The sequence below is a fragment of the Carcharodon carcharias genome, chromosome 2 (genome assembly GCF_017639515.1).
Source record: "Carcharodon carcharias isolate sCarCar2 chromosome 2, sCarCar2.pri, whole genome shotgun sequence".
In the NCBI taxonomy this organism is placed as follows: domain Eukaryota; kingdom Metazoa; phylum Chordata; class Chondrichthyes; order Lamniformes; family Lamnidae; genus Carcharodon; species Carcharodon carcharias.
The window spans coordinates 221796673-221820285 of record NC_054468.1 but is presented as its reverse complement, the minus strand read 5'-3'; the positions used below and the strand labels follow the sequence as shown (position 1 = coordinate 221820285).

The 23613-nt window shown below is 46.6% G+C and overlaps 1 protein-coding gene across 1 annotated transcript in view; it reads left to right on the top strand.

Annotated features, from left to right (window-relative positions):
- The window catches only part of kif26ba (kinesin family member 26Ba), a 316541-nt gene that overhangs the window by 189052 nt on the left and 103876 nt on the right, over positions 1 to 23613 (top strand). Inside the window, exon 5 of the mRNA XM_041182843.1 lies at positions 13380 to 13566. Within this exon, the coding sequence (XP_041038777.1) occupies positions 13380 to 13566 (187 nt within the window). The remainder of the gene's footprint in view (positions 1 to 13379; positions 13567 to 23613) is intronic.

Below are 23613 nucleotides of genomic sequence, written 5' to 3'. Positions count from 1 at the left end.
TCCCTGAAAGGGTGGCGGAAGTAGATTCGATGGTAACTTTCTGAAGAGGAACAGGATAAGAACGTGAAAAATATCTGCAGGGCCGTGTAGAAAGAATGGAGGCTTAATATTTTGGGCAAGCGATGCAAGGGGGGCATTGTGAGGAAGGATTTTGTTTTAATCAGCGAGTTGTAAGGGAGGGTGGGTGGAAGCGGAGCTGATCAATGGTGTCAAAAGGAAATTGGATGCACACTCGAGGGAAGTAACCTTTCAGGGCTTCAGGGATAGAGCGGGGCTGGGGGGCGGGAAATGGAACTGACCAGATTGCTCTATGGAGAACTGGCATGGACTAATTGGATCGCTCTTTCAAAGGGTTTGCACAGACGAGATGGCCTGAATGGCCACCTCTGCGTTGCTTCAGCAAATTAGCAAGAACCTGATGATCTGGGTCATGTCATAGTTCTGTTAAACGCTCCTAATTAGCCTCTCTGTTTGAGCAGGCCTTCAGTGATTTTAAAACCACAGAGTGGATTTCTCCCCAGCTCTTGATCTCTCTCCTAACGCAGCAATTTATCACGTTTCTGTTGTTTATAGCAGTGGAGGTTTTGCAAAACGGTGGAAATTTCTAACCCGGTTAGCTGGAAATGAACAGGCAGCTTTGACTGGGAGAGGACTGAGCTCCCATCCACCAGCTTCCACTCAGCCTTGACTGGGCAGGGCCCAGTGTGTCGTACGAGGAGGGTTGTGTTCGATGGAACACGGGACTTCCTGCCCAGATACTACAGTGGAAGGAGAACCCATAAAATTCACTTTAACAAAGGACCGGGAGCAAGCTTTGAAAAATATGGGAAAGGGGGCGGGGAGTGAGATTAAGCAGATAGCTGTTTCAGTGGGTCAGCATAGGCACAATGATGAATGGCCTCCTTCTGTGCTGCGGACACCTTGTGATTTTACGATTCCAGTCAGGGTGTCAGCTCGAGGCTTACGAGGAGGTTAAATAGATGGACAGAAGCTGGGGAATTGAAGAGGAAGCATTGCTCAGGGCTTAATAAAAGGAAGAGCCTTATCATACACTCAGGATATGCCAGTCACTGAATTGCTGCTCCCGTGTAAGGATGCGGTAGCCAGTTTTGAACACAGCAACCTCCCACTGACAGATGAATTATCCGTTTTGAGGGTGTTGTTTGAGGGAATATATTTGGCCAGCGCTCTTGAGACAATCCCTTTGCTCTTCCAAAAATGAGGTCTTCCGAGCCACCAGAGATGATTTGGTCAGCCACCCTTTCGCCTCTGAGTTTGAAGCTTGTGGGTTCAAGCCCCACGACAGAACCTCGAGGACATAATCTTGGCAGACATCCCAGAATGCAGTACTGCGGGGAGTGCTATACTATCGATGGTGCTGTCGGTCAGAAGGGATGTTAAATCGCGGCCTTCTCAGGTAAGCGTAAAAAATCCCACGGCACTATCTCGAAAAGGAGCAGGGAAGTTCTTCCCATTGTCCTCGTGAATATTTACCATCACCCTGCCCCCCCCGCCACCCCCCCCCCCCCCCCCCCCCCCCCCCCCCCCCCCCCCCCCCCCGACAATCCCCCCCTCTTCATTCCACCACCCCCCCCCACCACCCAACCCAAATGACTAAAATAGATGAGGTGATTATCATCACATTGCTGTTTGTGGGAGCTTGCTGTGTGTAAGCTGCCTACATTCCATCAGTGACGACACTCCGGAAATATTTCATTGGCTATAAAGCGCTTTGGGATGTTTGGTGCTTGTGAAAGGCGCTATCTATATAAATGCTAGTCTTTATTTATCTAAAAATGGGGGGGAATTCAAGTTGTAAACCCAGATTAGGGGTAACTGAAGCAAAGGCCTTGGTCAAAATGCTCTTGATTTGATGTGAATTTTAAGCCGGTTTCCTCGCCTCAGTCTGACTCATTCACATTGGTAGCTGCTGTTTCAGCAATGCTGTAACCTCTCATGAGATCAGTGGGATTGCCTCAGAGGAGGAGGTGGGGAACTGATTGAGAGGCACATGTATATCTGACAGCAAAGGGACATTGTGGGTTGAGGGGGTGGGGGGTGATGGTGGTGCTAATGGTGTGGAAGAGAGGGGGAGTGCCATCTTCTGAAGGAATTAATAAAGGAGCAATCAGGTGTTGAAGCCCAGGGAGAGATAAAACAGGGGGAAAAAAAGCTTCGAGTTGAGAGCAATAGTTCTTTCCATTATCCAAGGGAAAAGCCTGTGAATAATGTTCTGTATAATTAGGTAGCGTTTCTTGTCAGATCAGCACGTGTAAATTTTGACTGCTGTGTATGCCCCAGCACACTGACTCCCAATACAGTTAGTTGTGTGTGCACAAAGTGAACAAAGATGCTCTCCTTGCCACCAAACTCTCTCCTTCTGCTTTCAACAGTTTTGTTCAAAGACAAAACCAAATCAGTTCTGTATTTTGTCCCGACTGCAGCTCCCATGTCTCTCCCCGGTCACTGCACCCCCTCCCTCCGCCCAACCCTCGACAAGGGAGCAAAATGGCTTTGTGGAGGACGGCGTGGGGTGGGGTGGGGTGTGGAACACGGTCCTAGTTTGGTCGTTGCCTTGACTCAGCTTGCCAGCCTGTCACAGGGCATCTCCGGGTCGAGAAGCTGACAGCTTGGGGGCGACAGGGAAGACGAGCGTAAAGCGGGAGAAATAAAGTTCCCAGGAGCAAGATGACCAACTCCATATGAAATATAATAAGGGGGTGCTTCAACTCGGTGGGGGGGGGGGGGGGGGTGTTGCAGGAGGGAAGTGGGGCTGGGCGTTGGTGACTCCCAGGCTCAGTCCCCAGCGGGCTGCCTTCGAAACGAGAGACAAAAAGCGTTCCCCAGAACAAACAGTCAAAATATGGGACCGGCCTTTAAAATACAGCAGGTGTGGGGCCTGGTGTGCGCAGAGTTTCTGGGTCGTGAGGGAAGAATCCACTGCCCAATGCCCATGTCGCTCACCTGAAGCCGCCCTTGTTTTTTTTATTAACCCTTTGATCGCTGAGTGGATAACTTCGCCTGTGACCACAGTACGAGGCTTTCAAAAGAAAATATAGAGGGGGGGGGTAATTTTTTTTTTCTGATAATTTGGGCTGAAAATACGTCAGCAACAGATAGAGTCGCGACTTGGGGTGGAGGGTCGGTATGGGGGGGGCAGCGGGGTGGTGGGTGGGGGTAAATAAAAAAGCAGTTTTGCCCGATTTGCATTTGAGTTTTAATTGACAGCTGATTCTGCTCGAGACATGAATCACTTAAAAAGGCAAACTCAGAAAATTGCTGCTGTCAGATAAAACAAAACAGCAGCAATTAACTGTGGCAATTAAATGCAGTCATTGACTCTGGTAATTAAGTGGTGTGCCTGTATTAGCGAAAGTGGGGAGATTTGCGACAACGAAATGCGCCAATAAGACGAATGGCCCAATTTTAACCCATTCGAAACCCATCACTTAAACCGAGTTAAAATTGGGCCTGAGAAAAAAAGGAGTGTAACACTGACTGAAATTGTTGAGACATGTCTGTGCCTGTGTGGGTTTGGTGAAAAGACAGGCAAGGACTCATGAATTCTTCATGAGTGTGGCTGGGTGGGAGCTGGAATGAAGAGGAACATCCTCCAGCTCACAAGAGCACAAAAAGAAACCTGAGTGGCTGTCAGCTGGAGTGCCTTTCTCCTGGATCTGACTTTTGTTCTCAGAGAAACTTCTGTCGTGGACTCCCAGAGATGAGGAAGGGGCGGGAGAAAGGGAAGTGAATCTTAATTTACTCCTCTGGATTAAGAGGAAGGCATTAATTTCAGACAACGAGCTGGAAGAGTCACTTATGGGGAGGGGTTGGAGTGCGGGCGGGGAAGCAGGAGGAGAGTTGACAGAGGCGCGACAGTGTGAGCTTGCTTTTGACCAGTTTAATGGGGGTGTTACAAGGACTTGCAGGCAGCCAGGAGAGGAGCTGCTGTGATCCCTACAGCGGGGGAGAGAGCTGCTATCTGCTGGATCGACAAGGCTACAGAGCAGCAACAAGCCTGCTGCAGGTGGGGACTGTACAAACAGGTGCTGGTGCCTAAGGGGAGTCGTATGGGAGGCTGGCTGCATCATGTGGAACTGGACAACTGAAGACAAGCTTGGGAGTGGATAGGACAGACAGAGAGAGAGAGAGAGAGAAAATCTAATATCCAGAGAGCAGTATGGATTTCTAACTTAACAGTTGTAGGATTTTCTCCCACTGCCTCGGAGTCTATGGGGCAAAAAAACACAGATGGAAAGTACAAGTGACGTGAGAGTAAAAACTCACAGAGGAATGAGCGGGGACTTGAATTAAGCTGGCCATTTGGTCTTCTATGTGCTGGCTGGCAATGCAAACGATGGACTGGACAGCAATGTAAGTAAATGCCTTCATTTGATTGTGCCTTAGTTAACTGTGTGTATCTGGGCTGTAGGCTTGACAATGCCGAAAGAGAGGTGCTGTGGCTGAAAGAATGTAACTGCTGGATCATTGCAATATGAAGCATCTTTCTGTTTTCTGTGATTCCTATTGTACTATCCCAGAAGGATGAGAAGGCGAGGCAGCTGTGTCAGACTGCCCGACACTTGAAGCTAATCTTTCCAGCTGGTTAATAATGAGTGATAAAGTGTTTCTTTGACACAGAGTGTAATCTGTCATCATTTCCACTCAGCTATTAATTGTGAGCTAAACTCATTTATCAGTGAAATTATCAAAAAGATGGATAATTAAGCCTGCTTCTCCACCCCCCCCCCCCCCCCCCCCCCCCCCCCGCCCTTTATATCTCTGAACTTTAAAGAAGAATTGTCTCTCTGCCCTGAGCTTTGCTAAGTGGAGGCATTGTGCAAGGACAGGTTGTATAGAGTAAACCTTCCCCCTTCACATGTGCTGTTAGCATTGGTGAGACGATTTTTAAAACCCTGTAAAAAGGTGATTGAGTGGTGCGATTTTCCTCCAGAGCAAATTAAGTCTCAATTGCAGAGTCAGCACCGGACCCCTTAAGTCTTTCAGTGGTGAGGCTCGAGCTGTGGTCAGCTGTCTTGAAAAGCTGCAGACCAGAGGCGATCGGGAGGGACCTGCTAGTGAATGCTTGCAAGTTCAGGTATTATTCTGCTACAGTCAGAATTGCCTTCCCTGGTTCAAAAAAACTAATAAATAATTGATTAAAATGAAGATGCATCAGAGCCAAGTCTGGTCAGGTTGGGAATAATCACCTCATTAATTGATCACCACAGCCTGTTATTAGAGAGTCATTAATGGCTTTTCAGAAAACACACTGATAAGTCTGCAATCGATGGAGTGCTCTGCAGTTCGTTGGATCAGTCATTGGATCAGTAGAATGTGATGTCCTGGCTTCCATTCAAATCACGTGGGTGGGAGGGGAGGGGGAAGAGGGGTGGGTAGTGGATAGGGAAGGGTGGGTAATGGAGAGGGAGGGGGAAGAGGGGTGGGTAATGGAGAGGGAGGGGGAAGAGGGGTGTAATGGATGGGGGGGGAAGTGGAGTGAGTAATGGATAGGTGAGGGGAAAGGGGGTGGGAGATGGATAGGGAGGGGGAAAGGGGGGTGGGAGATGGATAAGGTGGGGGAAGGTGGGGTGGGAGATGGATAGGGAGGGGGAAGAGGGGTGAGAGATGGATAGGGGATGGGGATGGGGGCGAGGGATCGATAGGGGAGGGGAAGGGGGTGAGATATGGATAGGGGATGGGGGTGAGAGATGGTAAGGGTAGGGGAAAGGGGGTGAGAGGTGGATAGGGAGGGGGAGGAGGAGGGAGATGGATGAAGGAGGGGGCAGGGTGGTGGGAGATAGGTGGGGAGGGAGGTGGGAGATGGATGGGGTAGAATGCATGCAACGTGTGGGTGGATGGAAGGATGGGGTGTAAGGAAGGGGACAGGAGGGGAATTGGGGGTTTGGGAGAGGAGATAAGGGTAGAAGAGTGGTGGAAGGAGTAGGAGGTGAGGGAGGGGTTTGTAGAGGGGGTCAGGGGGCAGTAGAATGAAGTGGGTGGATAGAGTAAAGAGGGTAGGGGACAGAGGAGGGGAAAGAGAGAGGGAAGGGTAGGGAGGGGCGATGGAGCAGAAGAGGGGTCTGGGGGGAGGGGAAGGGCTCATGTTGTTTTCCTTTCCATAGTATAATGTAAAAGTGTAAAAGTAGTCTATGGATTTCCTCCAACTCATGAACAGGGTTTCCATACACTCACGATGAAGTCCTGAGTTATACTGCATGTGAGCCACACAGGTACACAGAGAGCAAAGAAAAGAGGCATATGTGTAGAACCTTTCACAACCTTTGGACTTCCCAAAGTGCTTCACAGCCAATGAAATATTTTTGAAGTATGGTCACCATTGTAATGTGGGAAAGGCAGCAGCCAATTTGCACACAGCAAGGCCTCACAGACATCAAGGAGACATTGATGGTTGGTCGCGGGCTAATTAATATCCAGCACCCTGAGAAGAATTCATCTACTCTTCCTTGGGATGGAGCTGTGGGATCTTCCGCATCCACTTGAGAGGGGGGAACAGGGCCTCAGTTTTAATATCACATTGGAAAGTCCATGATTACCAGCTGCCCTGACTGAGGCCAGCTCGTTCACCACAAGCCCCGTGACAAAACTTAGCATCTTCTGTGCCTCCGACGCCCATCCCTCCCTCCAACTTTTTGACTTCCTTAGCTAGTTTAAATAAGGAGAATTATTTTTCTCTCCTTTCGACCACTTCCGCCACGCTCTGTTCGAAAACTGTCGTGGAAGCGTGGAAGGTAGATGGCCTGTGCGGTGGGCCAGTGCACACGCTGCTCTTTGGCGAGATGCGGTGTGGGGAGGTGCTCCTGCGGCAAACTGGGAAAGGGTCGCCCCCTGCCGTTCCCCTCTGTCCCTGTCGCTGAAGCCTGCGGTTCTCTGCCCAGCACATTATCTGACAAATCATGGGGTGGGGGTGGGGGCTATCCTTAGGACCCATGTAGCGTAGTGTGTTGGTGTCTCCTTTAACTAAAGGGTCCACCAACATGAGGGGTTTTGATAGAAGGGAGAGGCAGAAACTATTTGCACAGGATGGTCAGTAACCGGACGGCACAGACTTAAGATAATTGGCAAAAGTATTAATGGGAGATGGACAATTAACCTGTGTTTATTGATCTGGAACACACTGCCTGAAAGGGTGGTGGAAACAGGTTCAACAATAACTTGGTTAAGTACTCAAAGGAAAAATCCCTGGGACCGCGGGGAAGGAGCAGAGGGAGTTGGACAAATTGAATAGTTCCTTCAAAGAGCCAGCATAGGCACGATGGGCTGAATGGCCTCCTTTTGTGCTGTTTAATTCTATAATTTTGTCAGGAATCTTTGGTAAAGGAGGAGAGACGTGAGTCTGAGCTGTGAGCACGGGGAAATGCGGATCTTTAATGCATTGTGCCATTTAGTGATGGCTTGTTGGGTAATTATTGCCCCCAACCCAGCTCCAGTGATTGAAATAAGTCACTCTGTCTCTGTACGTGAACATAGCACAGTATCAGGCAGCCTTGAGAGGAAGCAGTTCTTGGCTCACCTAGCTGGCTGTCTTCCATCCCCGGAGGTTGAGCACTAGGCAGGCTTGGCAGTTGTGAGCTACTCTCTCTCCTAAACTGGAAACTGAGAGAAACTACCAGTGGCAACATAAGCAGATGGAAACTTCTATCGTCCCCCTTGTCAGCTGCTTTCATGGAGGCATTCCTTCCATTTAATATAAATTGGCCAATGACCTATTAGCTCTGTGTTTCTCTAATTCTGGCCACCTGTGCATCCCCGATTCACGCTGCCCCACCACTGGTGGCTGTGCCTTCAGTAATATTGGTCATAAGAACTGGAAAATCTGTCTGACTCACCTTCCTCTTTTAGGGCACTATTTAAAACCCACCCCTTCGACCAAGCTCGGATCATTTTCCCTAATACCTCCCCGTGTGGCTCGGTGTCAGATTTTCGCTTGACAACTCCACCCACCCCCTCCCACCTCGCGAAGCCTCTTTGGGGCGTTTTACCCTGTAAAAGTCGCTATATAAATGCGAGTTGTCGGCGTTAAACTCGGGGAGTGAATGATGTCGGACAGATGGGTGAAGCCTCTGTCGGCTGACATTACCAAACGGCCCTTTCAGGGCTGCTGGATTAACCTTTGCTTCAGACGGAATTCCCACAAGGAGAGAAAAAAAGAATCATCAAAAACTCGAGGAACTGCAGCCTCCTGCTCTTGTCGAATGCAAAGTGCCCTGGTCACTGAGGTGTCTTAAATCTTGCTGGAAATTGGGTTTCTTTCATCAAAGATTAAACTGAATTTCTTCGGCGGAGCCTGGAGAAATGGTTATTACACAGTGAGGACAGTCACCGGGAGACAATTCCCATTTCCTTCTCAATGCCTGACTGCACCGCACCGCCCCACCCCCACTCCCCTCAACGCCAGCTCCCCCCACCCTTCCACCCCCCCGCCGCCCCTCTTCACACGTCCTTTTAGTTATCTTAATTTTTTTTTAATTGAGTTTTTTTTGCCGCGCTTTGTCTGTATAAGGTTGAAGTCTGGAGCATTTTAATGGCTCGTGATCACGTTTAGTACCAGCGCATGTTCTGTTGTGATATTCATTTCAGACAGCTTAATCTTTGACATGACCTCACGGCGTAGCCTCGAATCCTTCATGAGGTGAGGTAAAATACAGATGGCCTGTTTAGTGCTTCACCAACCAGGTCGCCTAGCAACAATGCCAGTAATTGAGATACATCTCGATGTCTGATTACATTAATGTTACTTGCAACCATATTTAGTCATTTTTTTTCCCTTCCTATATTAGTCTAATGATAACGATTGATTTTATTTACTGTTTGTGGAGCTGATCTGCTCAACAGGCCTTTAAATGGTGCACATCTGTTTCAAAGAAGCCATTTAATTGTAACCCGCTAATCCACAAATGTCCTGGTCATTTTTCATAAGGCCAAGAGCATCCTTTGGTGTGTTGACAGGCCTTTTTCGTGTTTGGGTCAAGTGGATTTGGGTGACCCGTGTTCTCTGAGGTGAATGACCCCTTTTAGTACCCAGAACTGATGGTTGCCGGAATGCAATGGATGACAGGGCTTCTGTTTTTAAACCTGGGGCTTGACCCTCGCAGTTAGACTGTACAGGATAGCGTGGCATGTTAGTGCTCTCAGGCCTTGCTGTGTTACTGAGCAGGCGGCTAGAGGGCTTGGTTTGCATGATTCTCCACCCCTTCCTACATAGCGAATGGCTTATCTCAGCCTCATCGGCAGTGTGGACCATCTGCAAGATGCACTACAGCATTTTGCCAAGGCTGCTTCAGCATAACTTTGCAAACCTGCTACCATTGTATGTTTTCTATACCTCAGAGCAATATAGAGATGATAGTTTTTAAATATGCAACAGGTTTATTTGCAAATTTTAAAATCTCTCTGTAATCACAAAATGCCTGCGCTCATGCTTAGAACTGAACTTCTCATAGTTTCTTTGGTGTCTTTTTACTTTGCTCTGGGTTCACACCCAGGCTTAATCAATCAAGCAGAGTGAGCATAGATCAGTTACCAGACTCACAAAATTAAACACAGAACAATTGAACCATTGAACTGTACAGCGACTTCCACCACCTAGAAGGACAAGAGCAGCAGATAGTTGGAAATGCCTCCACCTGCAAGTTCCCCTCCAAGCCACTCACCATCCTGACTTGGAAATATATCAGCGTTGCTTCACGGCTGCTGGGTCAAAATCCTGGAACTCCCTCCGTAACACCACTGTGGGTGTGCCCACACCACATGGACTGCAGCGGTTCCAGAAGGCAGCTCACCATCACCTTCTCAAGGGCAGCTAGGGATGGGCAATAAATGCTGGCCCAGCCAGCGAAGCCCACATCCCGTGAATGAATAATAAAAAAAATTTTCAGGAGGAGTCATCAGGTAGAAGCTGGTCACGGGTTCCTGTCCATATCAAAGAATGGGATTTTGGGGTGGGGGGTGGTGTGGGGGGTGGTGTGGGGGTGGGTGGGGTGGGGGGTGGTGTAGGGAGGCGGTAGTAGTGGTGGGGGGGGGGCGAGGTGGGTGGCATAGCTGGGCAATTGAGCCCTATCTTTTTCTAGTAAGCTCCAGAGGCGTTTGAGAATAGATGCAGTTGAGTGACACCTAGGTGACAGTGCAACAAGAGCAGGCCTCAAGGCTGAGGGGGAAGAGGTGTTTAAAATAGGAGGGTGTAAATAAACCTTCAGAGAAAAAAAAGTCAAGGCCATTTTAAAAAAAAGCAAACCCTAGCACTGGGGTTCATTTCTGGAGGGATTGAATTGAAGCGTAAAGAAGTCATACTCAGCTTATGTTGAAACTCGGTCAGACCACACTTGGAGTACTGCCTACAATTCTGCTCACTATATTAATAATAAGACATCGAGGCACTGCAGGATGCTGGAGGATTTATGAGGATAATACCAGGAAAGTGAGTGATCTGGAGAGGATGAAGAGATTGGGTCTCTTTTCTCTTGAAATAGGAAGGTTGGGTGGTGACTGAATAGAGGTCTTTAAAATTCTGAAAGGTTTTGATAGAGTGAATACAGAGAGAATGTTTCCTCTTGTGGAGAAGAGAATAACTTGAGACCATCAATATAAGATAGTCACCAAGAAATCTATTAAGGAATTCAGAAGAAATTTCTTTAGCCAAAGAGTGGTGAGGATGTGAAGCTCGTTCACACAGGGAATGGTTGAAGTGAATAGTATAGATGTATTAAAGGGGAAGCTTGTAGCACAAGAGGGAGAAGGGAATAGAGGGTTACGATTATAGAGTTAGATGAGGAAAGATGAGAGGAGGCTCAAATGGAACATAAATGCTAGCATAGCCCTGTCAGGCTGAATGGCCTGTTTCTCTGCTGCATACCCTATGTAACTCTATGTATGTGAAACATGACTGCCTCCCATTGGGAGCCATATTTCCCGATTTGATATTCGCGAGTGTTGTCAGCGGTTCTGAGCTGAGAGAAAGCAGGAACTGCAGCCCAGATCGGAGTCAGTGCTGGGATGTCTCCTCTCACCCTGAAATGGCTGCTCCTAGTTGGAGCTCATTCTCTTGAATTCAGCAGGAGTGAGAGGTAGGAGCCGCTGTAGGATTTAAACCCATGAGCTGCTGGTTTAAAACCTGTATCATCCATCTGACTTTTCTTTCATGGGATGTGGGCGTCACTGGCTGGACCAGTATTTGTTGCTCATCCCTAATTGCCCTTGAACTGAGTGGCTTGCTAGGCCATTTTGGAGGGGTAGTGAAGAGTCACCGTGAATCTGGAGTCACGTGTAGGCCAGGCTGGGTAAGGACAGCAGATTTCCTTCCCTCAAGGGCATTCGTCAACCAGCTGGGTTTTTATGACGATCGATGATAGTTATCATGGTCACCATCACTGAGACTAGCTTTATATTCCAGATTTAGATGATGGGATTACAAAGCCCTTGAACCTTAGCCCTTCGATTTGGTTGCCCTGTTTTCTTCTAGTTGTGTGTTGCCTGTTTCCATTGCTCAGTTCCAATGCAAAGTTGCGAATGAAGAATCCACATGAAATGCAAATGGTTAATGGCTTTACCTCTTCAAACTGACCACAAACTGGCCTCAACTTGGTTGATGAAATACGAGCATAGTTCCGACAAAAGTGGCGAAGTGTCCGCATCCTTCTACTGCAAGGCCTCCAAACCAAACAGCTGTGATCGTGCAGCTATGTGGAGCAGGCCATCTGAAACAGTTAGTGATGAATCAGTTAGACCCTGCTGGCTATGAATGGGAGTGAAGGATATTAGCATTGGCTACTGACAGGCAATCCAATACTTGATGGAAAATGATAGCTTGGCAAGGAATTGAATCATTCAGAATTGAACAATGGGATCTGCAACGATTCTTGAATTGATATTCTGTTGTTCAATAGCAGTGCTGTGGAGAAATCTATCTCTAGAAGTCTCGATGGTTTAAGTGTGTCTGATATTAGAGATTGTACGTGGTCTAATGGAAAGAATCCTGATGGTTCATCTAACCTTTTCTCATTCTGCGCTCTTCAATAAAAAGAAGATATGATCTCATATTGCATGAAAGAAAATGGATGGAGGAATGAAACAGTTTATGTTAGGTCCACCTTAGCCCAAGTGGCCAAAGGATCCAGTGGGATCCGAAATGCAATCCCTGCCCTTTGTTGAATTACTGGATCTTTACTAGAGCAGCATTCAGGCTTGAAATTTGGCACCACTGCCCCAGGACTAGGAAGGGGGCCAAATTAATGAGGGTTACCCTTCCTGATTTGTTGTTCAGCAATTCCCTGATACACAATGGATGTATCGACAGTGTTTCAGAGCAGAGATTGGGTTAAGAATCCAACCATGCAAAATAACTCAGCAATAATCATTTAGATAAAAGCATAAAAGCAAAATATTGTTTTAGCAATAATCATTGTCTGGCTTGGCTAGCCAAGCAACAAGCGAGAATTCCTTCAGGGAAGGAGCAGAGAAAATCGGCAAACATTTTGTTATGTCATCCTTAAACATGGAGTAGCAACAGCCATGGAAACTCAGTCCCTGCGATAATGAATACCCAATAAGTAGCAAATCAAATCCCACAATAAAGGGATTAATGTTAACTTGTAATAGTAACAAATGTGACTTATACAAAATGTCCTCTTTACCAGTAATACTGTGTGAAGAAAGACTCAATAGCACTGTAGTTTGAATCCTGTGGCAGAATATGGCTTTGATACAAATCACTGGAACATGGATGGGGATACAGGTGAGGTGGGGGGTGGGGGGGGGGCGTGGATTCTACCCTTCCTAAGTCTAAAGGCCAGGGAGAACCACCACAGCATCACGTTTCTTAAATAATTCCTCAACTTTCTGCCCTGTATGTGGCACATTCACAAGAGCCAGGCATCCCTTTATAATGGAACTAACCTCAAATACAAAGGATGGAATCTTCACTGCGTCCTACGAATGGTGAGGAATCCCCTTGTATGCACAACTGAAAATGTCACTGTGTTTTCAATGCTGTTGATAAACCTCAGCATTTGCTCTTGAGGCTAATGTTAATCTGGACCCCTATATGTAGCAGGTGGCTTGGTACTTGGAGTGAAGTCTGTTGTCCTATTGTTGCTTGTTTCTTTAACGTAAGGGCTAAGCTCCCTGCTCCCATTTAGGGGGCAGAGCTACAACATAGCATCAGTTCTCTGCATCCACCTCCCATTGAGTGAGGCTTCCCAGTGCAGAAGAGAGAATGGAATCTCTGAATTGACTCTGTGACACTGAGTTTTACAGTTTGTCTCTCAAGCTCTTGCCCAACCTCCATTCCTTTAGCCCGGAGGTCCAGCTGCTTGTTGTCTCTCACCTTCCTTTCACTCATTTATTTGTTTTTGTTTCTCCAGAGCTGCCCAGAAACTCAACCTGTCCTCCAAGAAGAAGAAACATCATCGGTCTCCTACTCCGAACGTATCCGAGTCCCCGCCCTTCCCGACCAACTTCAGCGGCATTCTGCAGATGTCCCCGCCCCCAGCACCACCATGTCTGCTCAGGGCCATCAACAAGGTGAAGGACAACCCAGGGATGGGAAAGGTAAGCAGCAATGCAGGAGGCGGAGAATGTTACGCATAAGGTTGACGGTTTACTCTAGGATTCTCCTCGAGTACCCAGGAATCAAAAATTAATGTCCCAGGAACTGCTGCAAACAAGCCCTGGAGAAATATTGTAGTTGATCTTTTTTTAAAAATTACCTTGTTTTCACTTCCTTTTGAAGCCTTTTGTTTATTAGCTTATTCAATAATTGGGGATGTCAGGGGCGGATGAAGGCTGTTTGACTGACAGTCAAGGATTGTCCAACTGGGTAACAGATTCCAGTCCCTTCCCGATTGGCAGTGGGATGGGCTGCTCGGTCTCAGTCCTTTCAGGTAACCAATGGCAGGAGTGCGGGGTGGGAGCAATTGGAGACTGGATGACACCTCCTGGATTAAGTGCAACCAGAATTGACAACCCTCTTCCCAGTCATGGTAAGCAGAGGCTCTCTGCAATTTAATAATGGTATTTTATTCAAGAATCAGGTCCACAGCCCAAAGGCTGAATTCCATGCGACTTACATCAAAAAATTCGTATGTAGCTTAAGTAATCAGGTTAAAACGTGCAAACGTGTAACAATCATGTGATAACAAAAGTAGACAAACAAATTCAGCGGTTAACAGGTAAGTGGTGGATGTGATATTAAAGAAAAGATAAAATTGAATTAAAATTATATTAAAATTCCTACATTACTAGCACTGAAGTACCTACACATTTCATCATTTAAGTACGTAATTGAGGACCCGAACCATGTAAGGAATCGGGTTACATCAGTACCTTTCCATCCACTTCTTTCAGGGTTGAATTCAGTTGAATTTCCGAGTTGCCTTGATTGCTCTGGCTGGTTCGAGTCTGGAGTGCACTACCCGGAATTGTGGTGGAGGCAGGTTCAATTGAAGCATTCGGGAGGACATTAGGTGATTATTTGAATAGAAACAACGTGCAGGGTTACGGGGGAAAAGGCAGGAGAATGGCACTGAGTGATAATGCTCATTCGGAGAGCCAGTGCAGACATGATGGGCTGAACGGCCTCCTCCTGTGCCATTAAAATTCTGTGATCCTGCGGTGAGGGTAACCAGTTCTGAAACTGGGCAGATTGCGCAAGGGGTTTTCCGAACGTCACACAGACAGTAACTCTTCTTGTTTGTAAGGTTTTGAAGTTTATGACATGAAGGGTGTCGTCCTAAAACTGGTACTGAGGACCTAAGATCAATTAGACCCGAGACTGAAGCAGAATAAGTCTGACGGGGGTGGGGGGGAGATGCTGAATAGCCGACATAAAGTCTGATCTATTCTGATCGGTTGGCAGTGGCCCACATAAACACTCCAGTTAAATGTTACCTGACAGAAGAATCAGCATTTGAAATGTACAAGGAGGAATGAGCCAGCTGTCCTCTGAGAGACCAAAGAGCCCTTCTACCAACTAACAAGTTGGTTAATTGAATCGGCCCTGTATTGATTTCTATTTATTTGCTGTTCATAGCTCTTGTCCCTTCAGGAACTGGAGTGTCTACATTTGAGAACAAAAAAAAAATTACACAATGCCGGACTAACCAGGGATTAGAATTGAGAGAAAAAACATCTAATAACACTTCTCTTCCTGTATAAGTTTACCCAATTTATTGTCCTCTCCCCTGATTACTTTGGTTCATTGGGTGCTGGGCACCTTGGTACCTTGACCCAGCTGGCATATGAGCCTTGACAGAACATGGAGTCTGAGTATTCAACTAGAGGAGCAGCACAGTTGAGCCCACTAGTCTCCCTACTTAATGACTCCATGGGCACAATTCCAGCTGTGTTGTAGAGTCGTAACGGCGCAGTTGGAGGCCATTTGGCCCATCAAGCCCATGCCAGTTCTCTGTAGGTCAATCCAGGCAGACCCACACTCCCGCTATATCCCTGTAGCACCTCAAGTTTCTTTCCTATCCAATTTCTTTTGAAATCATTAATCATCTTTGCTTCCACCAATTTTCTGGACAGCGAGTTCCAGGTCATTACCACTCACTCTGATTAAAAAAAATGTGCTTCCTCACGTCCCCCTTGCATCTCTTGCCCAAAACCTGGGTCCTTCCAGTCCTTGTACCATGAAATAATGGGAACGGTTCTTCCTTGTCTACCTTATCTAAACCTGTCATAATCTTCTACACTTCTATCAAATCTCCCCTCAATCTTCTTTGCTCCAAGGAGAACAACCCCAGTTTCTCCAAACTAACCTCGTAGCTAAAATCCCTCATCCCTGGAACCATTCTAGTGAATCTCTTCTGCACCATCTCATGGCACCTCACATCCTTCCTAAAGTGTGGTGACCAGAACTGGATGCAATACTTGAGTTATGGCCCAACCAGAGCCTTATAAAAGTTCAGCTCAACTTCCCTGTTTTTGTACTCAAAACGTCTATTTGTGAAACCTTAGTTTCCAAACACTTTGCCGACTGCTCTGTCAATATGTCCGGCCACCTGAACCCCAATTCCCTCTGTCTCTGCACACTCTTTACTATTAAGTCTATATTGTCTCTTCCTATCCCTTATGCCAAAATAGGGAGGTCACTTATTATGTAGAAGGTGCAAATCTAGCTAGGGCAGGGGAACAAAGGGATCTCAAAGTACGAATATATAAATCACTAAAAGTTGCGTCACAGGTTAGCGAGGCCATAAAAAAACAAACCAAGGACTAGGGTTTATTTCTAGAGGGATGGAATCAAAAAGTAGAGAGATTATATTAAACCCATTTTGAACCTTGGTTAGACTACTTTATGCAGTTCTGGTTGCCATATTATAAGAAGGATATAGAGGCACTGGAGAGGGTGCAGAGAAGATTTATGAGAGTGATACATATCTGGAAGGGATTGATAGGCTTGGTGGAAGTGACCACTTGGAGTTCAGGGGGGGTCATGTGATGGACCTCCAGGGTAACAATAGAGCAGAGTTGGCAACTGTAGCCAAGTTGTGCTAGAGGATAATTTATCCTCTTGGAAGAGGAGTAAGCCATTGAGGCTACACTGCCACTTGTGTTAATAGTGAGTTCTATCTTTCTGGCCACAGTTCTTTATTTATTCTTGAAGGATTTGGGTATTGTTGACAATGGCAGCATTTGTTGCCTATCTGTAATTGGCCTTGAACTGAGGGGCTTGTTAGGCCATTTCAGTTAAGAATCAACCATATCACTGTGGGTCTGGAGTCACATATAGGCCAGAGCAGGTTAGGAAAGCAGATTTCCTTCCCTAAAAGGATATTAGTGAACCTGACAATCAATGATAACTTCATTCAGATTTTTATATGCTGTGGCAAGACTTGTACCTGTGTCCTCAGAGCATTAGCCTTGGTCTCTGAGTTACTAGTCTAGTGATGTTACCACTATGCCACTATCTCCCCCTGTCATTTCTCCAAATTCCTGTTCTATACTCTTCCTACCTTTTTAATCCGTTTGTTTATAGTGATTATGTGGGATTATAGTGACATGTTCTTTCCCTGTCTGTACAGCCTGGTCAAATTTTATATCTGACACAAGTGGTATTGTCATTTTCTAAATAAATCTGGGGCAAAAATCATGGGTTATTCTTACTCCTTGAATGAGCATCCAGTTTAATTTAATTTGCTGTACATTAAGGAAAAGAGCTGGAGTGAATTTTTGTATGTATCAGAGGAAAGGATGTCAGTGTAAGATAATCAAACACATTATTCACCAGTGTTGGCATCAGGCACTCCCAGGTCAGGCCTAACAGAGAGTTATGTAGGGTAAATCAGACGGTGTCTCCTACTGCAGCTTTGAGCCTAAGATCCATGCCTTAATGCGAATCACCCTTCCTCTCCTCCATTCCCTACGCCCCGCCATCTTTACGACCCCCGTGACTGAAGTAGACTGTTTGCTGCCACATTATGGACAGTGCCACATGTGTGGCTCCCAGCTGGTGTAGAACAACGCCGGCTCGTTTCACCTGAGGACCTTTACAACTCCGAGAGAGAATGAAAGATTTTCATTATATCGAGGGCGGTTTTGATTCAAATTCAGCTGGGTACCGAGTGTTTTATGAAAATTTAATAAGAGAATTTTGACTCCTGCTGTGCATTCTGAGACAGCTGAGCCACAACAACAGTCTACCCCACCCCACCCCACCCCTTCACCGTCACCGAAGTGTGAAATACGAGGAAACATTTGCCTTGCGTTTAAGTAGCGCCTTTCTTAACCTCAGGGTGTTGCAAAGTGCTTCGCAGCCAATGTAGCATCTCCGAAGCGTTAACACTTGTTGCAGTGTAGGCAGTTTGTGCACAGCAAGATCCCACCAACAGCAGTTCAACAACTACCAGATAACCTGTTGCGATGATGTTTGTTGAGGGATAAATATTGCTCAGGGCCCCGGAGAGAACTCCCCTGCTCTTCTTCAAATCATCCTGTTTTTTTTTTTCTCTTAAATTGGCCTGGGGTTTTAATCTATTTTTTAGCTTCTCCCAGGGGACCACATGGGAAGAGTGGGGAGTGTCTGTATTGTGATACCCAAGGTATTGCATTACTGAGGGGCCGCCTGGATGGAGCAGAGGCTCTTTTCCTGTTCGTCATTGTTTAAAGGGGAGGCTGACGAGGGAGGAACAGGAGGCATTTACAGAAGGGCGGAGGACGTGTCCTGGACATAGAGCTAGAACAGTGTGGAGAGATGGACACGGGCCGGGATCTTCCAGCCCCTCTGAAAGTCAGCGGGCTTTTGGCTTGCCCACCGCGTCCCCCGAAGCTGGTCCTGCCACGAGAGGACCAGAAAATCCCAGCCACGATCGCAGGCAGGTTTGAAGTTGAGGATGAGGGTGTTGAAACCTAGACTGGGGAGTTGGGAGCCATTGAGTGTCACCAACAACTAATGTGTGTAAGGGCGCTCAATCCTGCTGCAGCGATGTGAACGAGTTGGAGTTGGTGGAGCTGGAGACACCAAACCTCAAGGTGGCAAAAAGGTCCTGAGGCTCGATGAGCGGCATGTTTCATCCTCCCGACCGCTCCACTGCCTTCGAACATATGAACATTCGAATTAGGAGCAGGAGAAGGGCCGCTCAGCTCTTTGAGCCTGCTCCACCACTCAATAAGATCATGGCTGATCTGACTGTCACCTCAACTCCCCATTCCTGCCTACCCCCGATAACCTTTCACCCCCTTGCTTATCAAGAATCTATCCAGCTCTGCCTTAAAAATATCCAAAGACCCTGCTTCCACCGTCTTTTGAGGAAGAGAGTTCCAAAGACTCACGACCCTCTGAGAGAAAACATTTCTCCTCATCTCTGTCCTGAATGGGCAACCCCCTCATACTAGATACCCACACAAGAGGAGTCATCCTTCCCACATCCACCCTGTTAAGACCCCTCAGGATCTTATATGTTTCAATCAAGCCACCTCTGACTCTTCTAAACTCCAGTGGATACAAGCCTAGTCATTTCAACCTTTCCTCATAAGACAACCCACCCATTCCAGGTATTAGTATATTAAACCTTCTTTGAACTGCTTCCAATGCATTCATATCCTTCCTTAAATAAAGAAACCAATACTATACACGATACTCCAGATGTGGCATCGCCAGTGCCCTGTATAAGTGAAGCATAACAATAGCATTGACTGAGTGCCGCCTCCCCTTTGAGCTCCATTTCTGTGCCATCGCCCCCTCCTGGTCTAGTATCAAATAGGAGAATGGTCTTGGTCTAGCTCAAGAGGACAGAGAGATTGAAGGTTGGCTTTTTGAGAAGAGATTGATGATTCTAGCAGGTGTTAAGGTAGCGCTTCCCAAACTTTTTCCCATTGTGACCCTAACTTTGAGGCTTGGAAATTGTTGTAACCCCTGTGTGAGCCAGGTGTGGGTGGGGGGGGCGGGGTGCTGGTGTTGGGGGTGGGGTAGAGCTGTGAGAGCAGGGAGCGGGGGCAGTGTTGGAAGAGCTGTGAGAGTGAGGGGGCGGCTGTTTAAACTGCAGGGAGTTTAAATAAAAAAGCATCCGCCTTTTCACTGGCTTTTTTTGGAGAAAGAATCAGGCTTCGAAAGATCGGTCAGTTCGGCCACACCGCCATTAAAAAGTATGCATGGATTTAAGGGGGCCTTGAAGCTGTTAACACTCGGTCAGAGCTCCACTTGCCTCAGAGCTCTCAGCCCTTGCGACCCCATTGGGGGTGTGGGGGTTGGGGGGGGTGGTGGGTGGCGGCCCACAACTTGGGTAGCCCTGTTTTAAGGTAGCCAAAGGCGTGCTTGAGGAAACCTCCATAGTTATGTTCTGATCTACCATGAAGGGAAAAAACGGTAATATTACTAAACAAGACGGCCTGTCAAAAGAATGAACGATTCCTGACTGAAGAGAGCGAGCTAGATTTTAGCCGCCCACAGCTTTTCAACAGGAAGCAGTGCTGACAAGTACTCGGACCGTAATCTCGGTGCCCATTCTGTTTTCCTTTCTTTGCTTGTTTAGGTTTTTCTCTTATTTCTTTTTCTGAAGACAGCAGTACTCCTGCTCTAGGCACATCTTTTGTTTCTTTGTCTCTTCTCTTGCCCCATCTAACAGGACTAGACAGGGTAGATGCAGGAAGAGTATCCAGAACTAGGGCTCACAGTTTGAGGATACAGGGTAGTCCATTTAGGACTGAGATGAGGAGAAATTTCTTCACCCAGAGAGTGTGGGGAGCCTGTGGAATTTGTTACCACAGAAAGTAGTTAAGACCAAAACATTGTATGTTTTCAAGAAGGAGTTAAATATAGCTCTTGGAGTGAAAGGGATCAAAGGATTTGAGGAGAAAGCAGGAGCAGGCTATTGAGTTGGATGATCAGCCATGATCATAATGAATGGCGGAGCAGGCTCGAAGGACCGAATGGCCTACTCCTGCTCCTAGTTTCTATGTTTCTATCTCCATTTCCTTTGACCCTGGAAAATTAACTCTTCTGTCATTCAATCTCTCCCGTCTTTCACAGTATCGCAGACCCTCCTTTGGCCCTTATCCTTACCCACTCCTTGCTCAAAACCTATTACATCCCTGACGTTGCCCACTTCCGATGAAAGGTCACGGGCCCTGAAAGGTTGAACTCTGTTTCTCTCTCTCCACGGAATGCTGCCATAACCTGCTGAGTATTTCCAGCATTTTCTGTTTTCAATTCACGTTTCCTTTCTGCTTTTCAATGATGAGCAAGTAACTTTCCTACCTGCCCTCCGGTAAGGTGGGATTCTCGAGGTTGTGGGGTGGGGTGGGGTGGGGAGCGGCAGGGGTGATTTTTCTGGGGGGGAGGGGGTCTCACATTCAGAAAGAGGATGGGAGATGGAGGTTGAATTTGAACCTGTAGGGTCTGGAGGCATATTCCTTATTCTGTCCTCACAGAGCAAAGCCAATTCAGGCCCTAGTTAACGTTGCACTCGGGTCCCAACCTACACCTGTAACGAGTGGAACCAGTCAGGTTAATCAATTGTTGAATGAAAGGTCAGCACGATGTGCCAATTAATTTTGTCCTAGTGGGCCAATAAATCTCTTTAATTTGGACTTCACTGCCAATGTCACCATTTGATTTAATCACTTGTAATTATGGAAAGCATCCAAGTGCTACATATTACAAAATAATTAACTAGACATTGTGATTAGTGAGGTGGAGTGTGGTTGAGCTGGCCAGCAGGAGAACCTGTGGGGTGTTGGGGGTGAGGGAAGGGATACTGAGAGGTGTGAAATTTGGGCCAGGGTTGATGAGGTCAGGGGGTTAAAGGTTGGACTGTAAACAGAATAGAGCGGAGTTAATTCCTATTGTTATCCTTCTGGCACCGTTATGTTCCCTTGTGAGTGGGAGAGCGTGGAAAAGCGAGGAAGCAGTAGAGGTGATTGGCTAAGTGTTAAAAATGCATGTTAAAGGGAGAGTGAGTGGGGGGTGGGGGTTGCAAGGGAAGTGCATTGTACAGACCAATGATAAAATTGCCGAATAGCCCATGGCTGTCTGATAGTCAGCACAAGATGCTATTGAAGGGCTTGTTGAAGTGAAACCTTGGGTAGTGAAAAGAGCTCCCTGGAGTTATTAAGGGAGCATTGGAGTTGGTACAGATGAAAAATGTGACTAAGGGGGCAGTGAATTTCTGTGCAGACATGACACAGTGGTGCAGCACGTGGTGTTGAGACACAGAAAAGGTTTGTGCACTCAAAGGAGGGGAGATTTCTGGATTGAGAAATGGAGTTGGAGCGAGAGAGAGACATGTTTATGATGGACCAGGGAATGGTCGAAGTCATTCTAAGATGTTAAGGGGTCAGTTAATGGGAATGTGCAATGCTTCATTTGAGAATTATACTGAGGAATTTGAACAAAGGAGTAAAACTACAATATAGAAATTTTGTCATCAAAATGCAAGCAGTAATTAACCTGTGAACTTTGCTGTTGCTATTCAAAGAGTTAATCGTCTGGTAGTTATAAGCATCATTATCTGTATAAAACAGACGTCTTAGTACAATTTACTGTAGTATACCCAATTTCTCTCCCTCTCTAGCTAACTATATTTCAGTATTGGCTAATACATGTACTATCCAGTGACTCATGCTGCACAGATCAAGCAAGGACAGGATTGGAAATAAAAACAGAAAATGCTGGGAAAACTCAGCAGGTCTGACAGCTTCTGTGGAGAGGGAAAGAGTTATGTTTCGAGTCCGTATGATCCTTCTTCAGAGCTAAAGAGACGTAGAAGTGTAATGAAATTTATACTGTTAAGGGGAGGTGGAGCAGGTGAAGCTGGATAGAAGGCCAGCGACAGGTGGGGGCTAAGGGGAGATTGACAAAGATGTCATGGACACAAGACAAAGGGAGTGGTAATGGTAGTGGTAAGGACTAAGGGCTGATGGCAGCATAAAAGTGAGAAAACAGAATGTGCTAATAGCAGAGCAAGGGACAGCAGTCTGTGAAAGAACAACATAGAACAAGTAACTGATGGCCCTACTGGGGGTGGGGTGGGGTGGGGGGAGGGGAGGGGACGGTGATTGGGGAAAAAGGATAGGAAAAGGGATCAAAAAGAGATAAAAAAGGGATAAAGCAACAAATAAATGATAAAAATAAAGTAAATAAAATATAAAAATATCCTCCTACCCAGTATTACCTGCTCCACCCCCCCTTAAACAGTATAAATTCCATCACACTTCTACTTCTCTGTAGCTTTGAAAAAGAGTCTTACAGACTCAAAATGTTAACTCTGCTTCTCTCTCCACAGATACTATCAGACCTGCTGAGTTTTTCCAGCCTTTTCTGGTTTTATTTCTGATCTCCAGCATCCGCAGTATTTTCCTTTTATCTTGAGGACAGGATCAGGCTGGTCTGCGATGCACGCCACAGTTCATCAGCCTATTGATACCCAGGCACAAGACTAGAAGGAGGGTCATGTTGGGTGAATTACCAGGGAGGATTTGATTAAAGCAAGTGCCTTTCTGCGGAGGACAATATGGATTTGCTTTGATTGAGAAAACAAGCCCCAAAATCCACAGTGTAGACCTGGGCACAGACTTTGGGAGAGTTTTAACTCGCATCACAATGTTCCAGTGCGAATTTGGCTATTTTCACAGGAAGAGACAGCTGCCCTGTCAGCTGTAGACAGTCTCGTCACTTCACACTTGCAAGGAGGCACTTCCTGAGCTCAATACAGGCACACAAAGGAAAGGAACCTTACACAGTGTCTATGATGAGAAGGAAGGCACTCAGGCAGACGCAATTACCTCCCAGGCGTGAGGTTAATCAGCTGGAAGTAGTACATTTTTTTGCTAATTCATTTGTGTCAAGTGATCTGATTGATAGCATTTTAAGCTGGACCATAGATCACTGGGGCTACACGATAATCCTACATTACTCCACGTACCATTCCATTGTCTTATGAGTTATGGCTGTAAAACTTACGCAACTGCATCTCATTTTGATTCAAGCACATTAAATTGCATTTGTCAACCTACAGGCAACAGTTTAAAGGAGTCGTGCAAGGAAGGCCCTGACAAATATTATTTAAAGAAAGATTTAAGAGTAAAGGACCAGGAGAAACCTATTCAGCCCTGCGAGCCTGCCCTACCATTCAATGAGATCATGGCTGACCTATGACC